General features: G+C 41.1%; 2 protein-coding genes across 9 annotated transcripts in view; one reads left to right on the top strand and one right to left on the bottom strand.

The window, feature by feature from the left end:
- The window catches only part of SUPT3H (SPT3 homolog, SAGA and STAGA complex component), a 602,245-nt gene extending 590,385 nt beyond the window's left edge, over nt 1–11,860 (bottom strand). For 2 of the 5 annotated variants that reach the window (XM_072832814.1, XM_072832813.1), the window contains exon 1: nt 11,577–11,860. Coding sequence is in view for 3 of the 5 variants with exons in the window: in XM_072832810.1 (XP_072688911.1) it covers nt 10,861–10,920 (60 nt within the window). In the remaining 2 variants the exon portion in view is untranslated. Of the gene's footprint in view, nt 1–1,061; nt 1,155–10,860; nt 11,165–11,576 lie in introns of those variants that run through there. The other 3 variants (XM_072832812.1, XM_072832810.1, XM_072832811.1) reach the window with 3 other exon arrangements.
- RUNX2 (RUNX family transcription factor 2) overlaps nt 1–13,706 on the top strand; it is a 220,174-nt gene that overhangs the window by 44,399 nt on the left and 162,069 nt on the right. The window lies entirely within an intron of this gene.

Here is a 13,706-nt window from a genome sequence, read left to right as displayed (position 1 = left end):
GCAAACGTAAGCCCTGGTCTAGTGTGAGGGCCCTAAGGGCCAAGCCAAATGTAAGAGTAGAGAAAAAGAAGGAAAAAAAACTTTTACTCAAATTGAGCCTAAAAGCAAAAATTCTAAAAACACATCAAGAAGCGAATGCTATGGAAAGCCATCAACTTTTTTTTTTAAAGATTTATTTATTTATGATAGACATAGAAGGGGGGGGGGGCAGAGGGAGGGAGAAGCAGGCTCCATGCCGGGAGCCCGACACGAGACTCGATCCCGGGGCTCCAGGATCACGCCCTGGGCCAAAGGCAGGCGCCAAACCGCTGAGCCACCCAGGGATCCCCCCATCAACTTTTTTAAAGCTTAAATTTTTTTTTCCCACAAAGACTTTTAAAGTACTTTTATCTACAAATAACACAGGAAAAGAAGCATCACCATTAGAACTCAGGTTCAAAAAAAAAGAAAATTACATCACCAAATCCAAGATTGAGGGAAAACAGACAGAAACTCAATGACTTCTAGAAACAGCCCTACAAAATCAGGACAGTGATACAGAAAGAACCTGGCTCTCTCAAGGACCTCAGAAACTGTCTCCCTCATCCCAATACAACACTGGCAAAGATATGATATCCTGGAGAAAATTTTAAAGATACTGTGTTAACCTCAGCCTCTAAAAACAGTAATGATTTAAGAAGACTCACATCAGATTTGAAGCCATGCCAGTATGGGGGTTATCCTGTGGCCAAATGTCCCGTGACACTGCTTAAGCAATCTGCCCCTTTTTCATTTTGCAAATCCAGGCACCCTGCTTTAACACTCTCTGAAGATGAGACACTCCAGAAAGTAAAATCATACTAAACCCACAGCTCTCTTCAGTTGTCCCCCTACTGCCAAATGTTTCACATCAAGAGTATTTTTTGGTAAGAGGTAAAAGGTCCCAATCTTAGTTTATTATAACTATGATCATCCTTTGACGGTCAAGTTATTTAATTTTTAAATCAAACAGGTGAATAACATTTTTCTGACATGATGAACTGATAGCGCATTAGAATCTTTAAAATAATTATTTCCCATACCCGCATTTTGTTTGATTTAGATAATTAACTTCTTTAGACATAACTTCTTTACACATCAAAGTCCTATCATCCCAATACTTTATTTCCTTTCTCCTAGACATAAAAAAAAAGTCAGTTAAAAGCAGAAGCACTCAAGTCAATTTTCTCTAATAAATACAGTTAACATGGAACTGAAAACCTACTGTAATCTTCTCAATGGGTTAATAATGTCCTGCAGTTGTTTTAGCTTTCAATTCAAATGCAGCTGTTTGCCATATTTTACAAAATGAATTCAGATGTGCAGAGGGAGACCTAGATTATTTCAACATGCCACAGTTTAAACGTGAACCCAAGCAGTAAGTTCATCTCTGATTAATACTTGTATTTAAACCTGATCATTAAGTCAATAGCCAATACTATATCACACCTGTAAAAATCCTGTTACAGAGTAGAAAAATTGACATCTTTAATTTTAAAACAATGGAATGTAAAGATATACCCTTTCCCTCAGAAAATACAATAAAAAAATTTTTTAATTGTAGTAAAGTTATACATTACAAATGTGAATTAAACAAAATATAATAAACATGCCACTGGGCTTCTAATAATAGCTCATATTTCTGGTGCTAAATGACCAAAGAGAAATACCATAAAACATCTTTGGCTTAAAATACCACAAAGAGTTGAAAACTTTATTACTAGTTATAGCACCATCAAAACAACATAAATATCTGGATTGTGAAATCCATCAGTCTCCCTATTTATTAAAAGACAGTGGAATGTTCTAGCATTTCTTCTATTACATCATTGCTGAGGAAAGTTTATTCAGCAGACCTATGTACTGATGCTGAGCATACAGTTCCAATTTCAGTCATTCATAACCTGAACATCCCACATAATACAAATTAATAGAAAACTGTTACATTCAGAACATTCTCATTTTCATAGAACTCCAAAGGCAGGAAGCAATTATGGTTAAACCAACACTATTTTACACTGCATTCTGGTTTTGTTGTCTAAAAAAAACAACTCAAGTTACATCATGATGTAAATTTCTCCTGCTGTGAAAAATACTACCAAATAATCATTCGATCACTGAGAATGTAAAAAATAAAAAAATATAAGTGTAAAAATGTCAAAACTTCTATACCTACTATTTGGGATAACACAATGGCAATTCCAACATATTTATATATGCCCTGTTTCAAGTGAACTTCAGAAGATATAAAGCTCAAACACAATTACCTGCTAAAAGACAAGCAACATACCATGAACAACCCCAAAGAACAGATGATTCACATATAATTTACAACTTTTGAAATCAATTGCAATTTTTCTGAAACTAATTGTATTTTCGTAACTAAAAATCATTTGTATTCACTTACCACATATCAAATAAGTTCAGAACCCGAAATAAGATGCATCAATCATAGTACTTCTCACACTACGGTTTAACTATTTCCTTGTCATTGAACTGCTAACTGCTTAATGACAGGACATTTTTTTTCTGTAATTGTAATACTTTGTATATTGCCTACCACTGCTGATGCTCTGTAAATGTTTTGTGAATGATCGAATTACTGAACGGTGTAACAAAGAACACAAAGATAAGAAAGATGTATCTCTATCTCTGCCATTTAGTAGCTTACAGCCTACTGAAGTTAACAGATATATTCAATGAAATGAGTTTCAAGATAACGCACAAGACGGTATGACACAAGAGGAGGAGCTAAGACCCAAACAATTACGGGAAAACTGTCCTGAGATTTAACACTTGTTACAATCTGAAAATAAAGCATACTTCACTGCATTAAACAACAACAACAAAAAAGAGATAAGTGAATAGCACATCCAAACTAACCATGTCACTGGATTACTGCAGAATCAAAGGGCACCATAATTATGAAGCACCATAAAAAAGCAGTATGATAGTAAATATTTCTCTTTACCATTCATTGAGCAATTATTTTTCTTAAAAACTATTGGAACAGGAATAAGTACTTCCTAACCAAAATCAGTTTGATTCTAATTAGTGTAAGAAGCTACCACTATTCACCCAATGATCAAAATGACAATTAGCTATGCTGTAAATAGAGAACTGGGATTTTAATATAATTACCAAAGACTTCATATTCATAGATAGAAAAACTCTCCTCTGTAATATATTATACTATTTCCCGGCGTATTTTCCCCAACCAAACCTGCTTCCCTGTCAAACATTCCCAGCTCTAGAAGAGCAACACTACCCTTGAGTCACAGAAGTTCAAAAAAATCCAAGGCAATTTTTGATTTGCCAGCTCCTCTCCTGCCTACATTTATGCAATCTGCTCCTGGTATAACTTCCTTTAATAAAGCAATTCTAATGTGATCTCTTCCTCACCAATCTCACCTAATACTCTTACTACAGTACCTTTTAAACCATCTCCCACCTTTCTAATTAATTCTGCATACTATCTCGTTCTAAATATTTGTTACTCCTCTACTCAAAGCATCCAACATGTCTACTTCACCTGGAGGACAAAACTTGTCTAAAATCAGGCCCACAGGACCTCTGCAGCCTCCTTTCCTATAGCAATCAAAGCAAATATCCAGTATCTCCCAAACCATCCTAAGTTCTTCTGAACCTTTAGAGTCTACAGTTCCTCCTACCTACAATACTTTTTGTTTCCTCTCCAAATCCTAGCTGCCTATAAAAGCTCAGCCTAAACTCCATATCTTCAAGACTTCCCAGACTCATGATCATCGGGAATTCTCCTTTCCCTGTCACCTAATGTTTTCATTTACTAATTCTTTCGTTTAACATTAACTATTTCAATGCACACATATTAGTTTATTAATAAATTTCCCCAACTGTTGGCAGATGACTGCACCTGTTCCTCCTCCTTCCCAGAGAAATGAAAAGCCTTCATTTACTAACTGCCTCCACTCCCCTCTACCAAACCCACTGTATTTTCTCCTTATTCCCTCCTCTGACGTTAAAGGCACCTTCTTATTTAAAGCCAATGCACCACCTGTGCTTTGGCTTTATCCATTCCTAGCTATTTATTGGGCACCTACTACAGGGCAAACACTGTTGTAAGAGCTCAGGATACGATCATGACTGAGCTAGACAAAAAGAAGCTATAATGCAGGAGACAAGAATATAAACATGTCAGGTAGTGACAAATGCTATGAAAACAAATTATATAAGCTGTTTTCAACCAGGAGGTGACATTTCATAGAATATCCGAACGGAGCCCAGGAAGGAGCTCTGAAGAACTTCCAGGCAAAAAGAATAGCAAAATACCAAGGTCCTGGGGCTCAAATGAAGAGGGAAAGGAGGGTAAGCAGTAGAAAATAAGGTCTGAAAGTTAGCAAGAGGACAAATGATATGAAACCCCCTCAGTCATAAAGGTTAAATTTTAGTTGAATACAATGTGAAGCGATGAGAAGTGTGAAAAGAGAAGAGACTTGAAATATTTTAGGTTTTTTTTTTTTTTTTAAGATTTATTCATTTATTTCCAAGAGAAAAAGAAGAACATGTGTGCACTCACATACAAGCATGCGGGCACAAGGCAGGGGGGTGACAGGCAGAGGGAGAGAGAGAATCCCAAGCAGACTTTTGGCTGAGTGCAGAGCACAATGAGGGGCTCAATCACATAACCCTGACATCATGACCTGAGTCAAAATCAAGAGTTGGAGGCTGAACCAACTAAGCCATCCAAGTACCCCTGAAATATTTCAGGTTTAAAAAGAGAACTCTTGCTGCTGTGACATTATACTAGAAGTAGCGAGACTTCCATAATATATTTTGAAGACAGAGCTGCCTGCTGATGGATTAAACATAGGGTATGAAAGAAAAGCAGTCAAGGATGACTCTGAAGATTGGGGCCTGAGCAACAGGTTGAATGGTGTGCCATTTACTAAGATCAGGAAAACTGAAAAGGAAAAAACAAACAAACCAGGAGTTCAGTTTGAGCCATATTAAGCCTCAGGCAACTATTAGACATTTAAGTAGAATTAAAATCCTGTAGAAGTTTTGTGACAGATGTTCTAAGACAGAAAACTGAAATAAGTCATGGTCACAGGGCTGTGCTAAGAAGGATAATTAATCAATACCGTAGAATGTTAAAATAAGAACCAACTAATCTCTCAAGTTCAGTTTCTCCATCTGTCAAGAATAATTTCTGCCTCTCTCTGAGGGGTGTTATAAAGAAGACAGCGGCTACCACATATCAGGCATTCAAAAAATATATCAGAATTGAAAAGAACATCAAAACATCTGTAAACCATGAAAATTCCCAATAGGCAGATAGAAACTGTGCATTTACATATCCTAGTTGGCTACATGAACAATTACTTTTTTTTTTTTTTTTTTTACCTACAGACATAGGAGCTCAGTGACAGACTGCTCAGAGACCTATGAATTTGTATTATTATATTTTCCTTCTGTAGTCTCATATTAATATAGGTTTCCATTCCAAGTGCTTTCATATCCAGTACTCTCTTAGGGAAACACTTAGTTTCACAGAAATTTTTTATTCTTTGCAAAAATAGTTATTGAAGAACACTACAAATGTGCCTACCAGATTGTCCTAAAATACGTAGCATTCAAACCCTGACAAAATGGCAAGCTTACTTTTCTCATATTAAAACACTGCTGGTTTTACATAAAATATCATATAATTGAGTGACTTAATGGCTAACTTTTCAGATAAATGCAAAATTTGTTAATCAGACTTTTTGTAGTAAGTGTATTTGACAAGGATGTCAAAAGAGGAGCTCTCTTCAACATCAAGATTCTCTCCTACTCTGAATTCACATCCTAGAAATATTTCACGTTATGAGGCGTTTATTTTAAATATAAACAAGTCAATAAACTATCTGATGCAGTTAAAAACACAGTTAATGTGATTAAAAATAAAAAAGATTTGCTGTAGGCATGTAAAAAATTGATGAATTTGTATAAGCATTTCAGAGTTTCTACAGGGTTTTTCACCTGCATTAGTCCACATCTGTTCACACTCACCCTACAAGGCAAGTATTATCCCCCTACCAATGAGGAAGCAAAGAGTAAAAACTGGGTAAAGGTCACAAGTCTAACAAAAGTCAGGCTTTGATCCCAGGTAGCTAATAACCTGAAATATTCTGTCCATGTACATATATATCTTAACAAAAATTTACTAACCTTCTCCCATTTTAGTGCCTTGGTTTTTTTCATTTGTAAACGATACCTATCTCCTTTAACACTCTAAAATAACATGAAATTACTGGGAAGTGCGCACATAGTAAGCAATCAGGGGACTTGTAACAAAATTAACTCAGACACTGATGACTTCAAAAGTTCAGGAATTCTGTGCTTAAAAGTAAATCTCAAGCAGATAGATAAACAATTATAACAGACCAAACTCTAACTATACAAACTGGTGGGAGGAGAACCAAAGACATCTGAGGTGCAGAACTACAGTTTGAAAAAAACTAATTTCATCCAAATCCCTCATTTTTCAGGTGAGGAAACTGAAGTCCAGAGGGGTTTCTTGAACTGCCCAAGGACACATCACTATTTAGTGATACAGCTGGGATTAAAACTGAAGTCCCCTGACTTCTGGTCCTGAGTTCTTTCTACTATCCCACAAGGAACATACAAATAAAAGTTGATCATAATTAACTCATAAGACCTCCACAATGTGTTTGTCATAGGAACTTTGTTGTGAAGTATCTGCCTATGCCGACTCACAGTTTAGCAGTAAACAGCTGGGCTCTGGAGTTCAAATACAGACTCGAAACATTTACCATGTGACCTTGGGCAAGTCACATCACCTCCTTGCCTCAGTTCCCTCATCTTTAGAATACAGGCTAAAAGTACTCCTCTCGTAGATTACACAAAGAAATGTATATATAAAGCACTCAGAAAAAAAAAAAGAAAAAGAAAAAAAAGCACTCAGGACAGTGCCTAATACATAGAAAGCACTCGGTTCATGATGATGATAATGATGATGAAGAAGAAGAAAAGAAAGAATCCAAGCAAAACTATAGTTTCTTAAAAGCTTATCATAAAGTACTATCATTAAACATATATACTCTCAGAGAAGGAATGTTATAATTATGAGTAGTCCTTTAAAGATCCAGAAACAAATAACATGAAATGAATTATACAATCTTCAGTCATAAAACCTCTACAGCATTTAAAATAGCAAGAATATACTTCAAGATTTTAATTTGTATTTGCATATTATTTTGCATTTATAAAGTACTCTCGCACAAATTATTTCAATTTACTGCCCTATGAATTCAATGAACAACCATTTCTTCCAGCAACTACTACATATCTATCCTATGCCAGACAGCATGCTATTCTCACATTCATTATTTTATTTAACCTTCAATATCCACTATCAGCCATATATTATCAGAGGTAGTAGTATAATGCAAAAATCCTGACAGATCTATTCCAAAAAGTAAGAGCCTTATCAGTACCACCTATTAAGTGGGAATGACATGTCTGGATAAATAAATGACATAACATTTAGCACATGGAACTAGATGGAACACATCAAATGCCCATGAAAATGTTGGGTCTCCCTTAGCAGCAGTATGTAGTTGTTCTATGTAGAAAATATATCACAGGCACCTAGGTGGCCCAGGCAGCATCCACTCTTGGTTTTGGCTCAGGTCATGATCTCAGGGTCCTAGGATCAAGCCCCACGTCAGGCTCCATGATCAGCATGGAGTCTGCTTGGGGTTCTCGCTCTCCCTCTGCACCCCCCTCTAAAATAAATAAATCTTGAAGAAGTAAAAAAAAAACAAAAAAAGAGAGAGAAGAAAATATATTGCAACCAGATCAGTCAAGCACCATTACCATCATTTACAGTACCATTAAAGAGAGCAACCTCGGGCAGTGCCCAATATACTCTATGCTGTTTTACAAATAAAAATATACAACAATTTTTGCAGATTAAGGTCAATCTTTACTAGAGGTAGTAGGTTGACAAAATTGGGACAAAATCAATTAAAAAATAAAATGTTTGTAAAGCAAGACAATTGTGTAATTCTCCTCTGAAGTCTTCAGCAATCCTGTGAGAAGGCTGGGATGAGTTGAGATACTAATTCCACTTTATAGATGAGGAAAATGAGGATCAGAGAAGTTAAATACCTGAACTACAGTCACAAGGAGAGAATATGGTAGAAAAGGGCTTAACTTATGTTTTCAGAATTAGTTTTAAGTACTTCTTTGCATCTATCCACAATGTATCTCAGAACATCAATAGCTCTTCCAGGTCTATTGTTCAATAAACTTAAGGCTAAAACAGCTAATATTTACTGAGCACTTAATTCTTATGTGCTTTGCTATACCCAACACATCATCACATGGATTTAATCCTCAGCAGAGTAAGGACTCAAACCAAGTGTGTTTGAGTCTCAATAAAACATTTTACCAATCACAGTATAAATTAATACAATAATGCATTTGGCTAAGTATTTTTATTATTTGAGTGAACTATAAGCAAAATCCTTCTTGAACATTATAAATACATAAACAGATTTCTGACCAACTTCACTGTTCAACTTCACCGTAAAATAAAATGGGAGTTATTTTCAACAAGAATAGTGTCTTCTGATTTGATTGACATGGCCTAACTTTGAGCCTCCTACACCAAAGATCATTTATGTAGAGAAAACCAAAATTCAAGCTGCCCAAGATTTCCATCTAACATAAGGAGAAAAGAAAAAATGTTTAATTACCAGCAGCTTAAATGGACAGGTCACTTGCTGGCCTTATTCTAGATTTCTTATCTATTACTTGAGCACATAAGCAATAATTCTCTCAATACTTTAGTACATTTGTGAGACTGCAATATGGTTAATCCTCCTAAAATTACATATTACAAATTTCAACAAGAATAAAAGTAGGGTGATCATATGTGATACCAACTGGGACATTTTTTATATGAAAGGGGCTCTATTAATAATTATACCCGGAAAAACAGGGTCTAAATAATGACTGTCGCAGGGAAGGTGGGGTATACAATCACCCTATATAAGAGCAACCCATCCTGATTTGTATGATATAGGCTATTCTCTGTACATGCTTAATCCATGAGCTTTAAGTTTTTGGCTCAGATCTAATGACGATCTTTTAGCCTTGAGATCAAGGACACCATTTTACAGGCACCAGGCCAGAGTTAAGGGTGCTATCTATTAAAAAATGTATTTTTTTAAGTTTTATTCTGAAACTGAACTCTACAGATATTTGCTTTAAAAAGAAAAAAAAAAAAACAGCCTACATATTTCTTTTTTTTTTTTTTTTTAAGATTTTATTTATTCATGAGAGACACACAGAGAGAGAGAGGCAGGGACACAGGCAGAGGGGGAAGCAGGCTCTGTGCAGGGAGCCTGATGCGGAACTTGATCCCGGGTCTCCAGGATCACACCCCGGGCTGAAGGCAGCGCTAAACTGCTGAGCCACCCGGGCTGCCCTCAAAGAAAGAAATTTTACAAATACCAGTTTCAGAGTTATCTCTTCAAAAGTTCTGAATACCAATGACCACAAAATTATTTCTAAAAAGGCCCAATGCTGGGGCACCTGGGTGGTTCAGTCCTTTAAGCACCTGCCTTCCACTCAGGTCCTCATCTCAGGGTCCTGGGATCAAGCTCTGAGTGGAGTCCAGGTCCCTGCTCAGCCAGGAGTCTGCTTTCCCCCTCCCTCAATTCCCTCCCCCCACTTTGAGCCCTCTCTCAAATAAAATCTTTAGCAAAAAAAATAAATAAAATGGCCCAATGTTCAAAGGCTACTACTACAGACTATCAATTTGCTTTATCATACAAAAGTTGTTTTTTTTAAAACCCCATCTTTCAAATGGAAAAAAAAATGAATAAAACGTGAAAAGTTTTCATTAAACCTAACCAAAATGATAGAAGATAGTGAAAATCCATGGTCACAATTTGGTACAATAATGATTAAAAGAAATGTCAGTTAGTATTGCTATGGCTCTCCAGATGAATCTGGCATTAGCTGAACCACCTAAGGAGTCAAAAGAATGAGTTTAATTTGTCAAGCTGTAAATAAGTACTAACAGACCCATGCTTTTAACTATAATATTTGAGCAAAAGGCATTATTTGAATATAATTAGGATTCCCTATGGCAACAAACATTCCAAGACTCGGCTTCTTTCACTTATAACTCGACCAAGTCAAGAATCAGAAGGGGTCTCAAAGTCTAAATTTAAATTCTAAGCTTATATTGTCCAACAAGGACCAGCCACTCGTGGTTATTTATATTTAAGTTAATTGAAACTAAATTTTAAAATTAAATTCCTCAATGCACTACTAGTCACTATCCAAGTGCTCGAGAGCCACCTGAGGCTAGTGGATACGGTCTTAGTACAGCACAGTCTACAGAATATTTCCAACATGGCAGAAAGTTCTACAATATTGGACACTGCTGCTCTAGACTTAGGGTGCTCCCAACTTAGGCTGCTCTAGATCTCTGCTTCAAGATTCCCAGAAATAAGTCTGCAATAATGAGGTACAATGAAGTGCATCTCCTTTTGCAAAGCCCCATCAAAAACCCTGTTCATCCTATCCAATCAAACCCAGTCTCTGAAACATCCACCAGAAATTCCAGGAGATCCGTCCTCAGTTTGCCCTTCAAGTACATCTCCGCACAGCTAACTCAATTCCGTTTCCTGAGTTCTAACTCCTAACATTTACTAAGACCTCAGGTCCTTTCCTCCCAGATAAACATATACTAATTTCTTTCAAACGAAACAGTTTCAAGTTTGTTGTGTAGCAGCCTCGCCGAGTGACGCTAATGTATCCGCGTGCACAGTCACGATGCACCTTAGTGTCCTCTCTGAGCGTCAGGTGTTCACTCTTCCTAGAAGTCTCACCCCGGCTCATCAAACCTTCGAGCGTATTGATTTCTAATTTAGAAAACAGTCGTTCGGAAGGTCTTAAAACACGGGAGACCAGAATCAATGGCAGTTAACATCGGGTCAGTGCCCGGTGCTGTTCCCCCCAATAAGGCCGACGGTTCAGAACCGCGCTGTTACCACCCCGTGCGCAGAGCGGACCGTCGGCCAGATGCGAGCTCGAGAGCTCCCGCAGGGGGCACCGGTGGGGGCACAGGCTTCCCGGGACGGACCCCCCTACTAACGCTCCCTAACGCTCCTTCCCCAGGAGTCTACCCGGCAGCTCGCGAGCTGGAGGAGCGCCCAAGGTCCCTAACGCAGCCCAGCGCAGCCCAGCCCAGCCGGCGCCCCGCGCCCCGCGCCCGCCCGCCCACGGGGAGGAGTCAAGAGGCTGCTCCCCGCCGGCGGGAGGACCGGGCCCAGCCGGGCAGCGTCTCCCTGGGCCCGGTCCCCAAAGCGCCCCTTCCTCCCCCGCAGCCGCCCTGGGGCCGGGGCCGGGGCCGGGGCCGGGGCCGGGGCCGGGGCCGGGGCCGGGGCCAGGGCGGGGCGGGGCCCCCAGGCGCGGGGCTGCCGCGCGCCGTCCCTCCCGGTTGGCAGACCTCTCCCCGCCCGCCCCGCCTCCCTCCCCCCCCGCGCCCCTACAACCTCCGCTCTAACACTGTAGGCACGGCTGCGCGTCCCGCGTGGACAGGGTGGGGAGAGATGCTGCGGTTTCTGCGGCGGCGCCCGGGACACGCTACGAAAGGGGGCGGGGTGGAGGGCTGAGAGTGTCGAAAAGCAGAAAGTGGCTCAGCCCGGGGCAGGGGTTTGGGGGGGAGGGGGCACAAGATGGCGTGAGCCCGACTCTCCGCGGGGCGGGGGCCGCGGACACGAGGAGGGAGCGCGGCGCACGCCCCCACCGCCAGCTGCGCGGGCGCGGCGCTAGCGCATGCGCGCTCGGCCAGGCGGCCGCGGTCTCCTTCCCCGAGCGAGCCACTTCCGCCACGCTCGCTGGGGGCGGGGCGTCGCGGGGCGCAGCCGCGGCCGCTTCCGGTGCGGCGGGCCGGGCGTCCCGGCGGCGGCCGCCCAGCGGGGCCTGCGGGGGGAAGCGTCGAAGGCGGCTCGAGGCCCCGGCGGTTGTTGAAGAACGGAGCTGAGCGGGCTCGGATTTTCGAGCGGTTGAGTGACCTCCGCTGGAAGCTTGCTTGCAGCTTCCGGGCAGAGATTGGCGGGTGTGAGCTTCTGCCTAGGAATGGGGGTGAAGTGGGGTCTTACCCGGATTGTGCTTTCGGCAGGGGGGAGGGGAACCTCCAAAAGACTGGCTCCCCCGAGGGCCGGCGCCGCCCGCGTGTTCCGCAGGCCCTGCAGAGCCCGCTCCCCACCATGCCTCTGCCGCAGGATCCCCGGAGAGGCGCTGGGACCTGCTGGTGGGCCCCAGGGAATACCTCGCTCCGGCCGCCGGCCTCATGGTACCGGGTTCGGGCGTCTAACCTCCACTTTTGCTTTTTTAAAAGATTTATTTACTTATGAGAGACATAGAGAGAGAGAGAGGCAGAGACACAGGCAGAGGGAGAAGCAGGCTCCATGCAGGGAGCCCGACGTGGGACTCGATCCTGAGTCCCCAGGATCACACCCCAGGCCAAGGGCAGGTGCGAAACCGCTGCGCCACCCAGGGATCCCCTAACCACCACGTTTTTATCTTTGAAATCTTCTTTCTGTATCAGGGGGTGGTTTGTTGTTGTTTGGGGATGATCCTATTTTATTATTTTTCCTTGGGATTTTGGCCTGTTCCTCATTTTTTTTTTTTTTTTGATTTATGTATGATAGTCACACAGAGAGAGAGAGAGAGAGAGGCAGAGACACAGGCAGAGGGAGAAGCAGGCTCCATGCAGGGAGCCCGACGTGGGATTCGATCCCGGGTCTCCAGGATCATGCCCTGGGCCAAAGGCAGGCGCTAAACCGCTGCGCCACCCAGGGATCCCCTGTTCCTCATTTTTAAATCTTGCACGTCCACTTTGGAACCACCTGTCCTGTGCTCTCCATTTGAGGGATGCCGATGGAGCTCTTTAATACAACGGTCAATTACTTCAGTACAGGAAGTCTTATTTTTAACATTATTTTCAGCTGTTTAGGGAAGAAAACTGAGTTAGCATCCATGCTTAAGTCCACTCCTGGGACGTCAAATATAAAGTGCTTCACAGAAATTCAACTACTAATCCTCATCAAGTCTTTCAAGGCATTATTGCTCCAGTTACTTTCTCGCTTATGAATATCTCTGTTCTGACCATCTTTTCTTTCTAGTTGCTTACTTTTTTATTTTATTTATTCTTTTTTTTAATATTTTTTTAAATTTATTTATTCATGAGAGACACAGAGCGAGAGAGAGAGAGAGAGAGAGAGGCAGAGACACAGGCAGAGGGGGAAGCAGGTTCCATGCAGGGAGCCCAACGTGGGACTTGATCCCCGGTCTCCAGGACCGTGCCCTGGGTCGAAGGCAGGCACTAAGCGCTGAGCCACCCAGGCTGCCCTAATTGCTTACATTTTTAAAAATAGCAACTTATTTCATTATTTCCTCTGGGTCATAGTTGAGTCTACAGTTAGTTTTGTGTGTAGTTCTTTTTAATATCCCCAACACTTTACTATTTGCCAAATAAAGTTCCAAGATAATAAATATATTTAGGATGTCAGAGTTCATCATAATGTGTAAATCAGGGCCTGATGCAATGCTGGGCAAAGTGTAGAGTATAAGGAAGGGAAAGTAAGAATTGTTACAATTTCTTACAAAGCAAATCCAAT

The sequence above is a fragment of the Canis lupus genome, chromosome 7, assembly GCF_048164855.1.
Source record: "Canis lupus baileyi chromosome 7, mCanLup2.hap1, whole genome shotgun sequence".
NCBI lineage: Eukaryota > Metazoa > Chordata > Mammalia > Carnivora > Canidae > Canis > Canis lupus.
The sequence above is the reverse complement of the archived record's forward strand: the minus strand, read 5'-3'. Positions and strand labels throughout refer to the sequence as shown.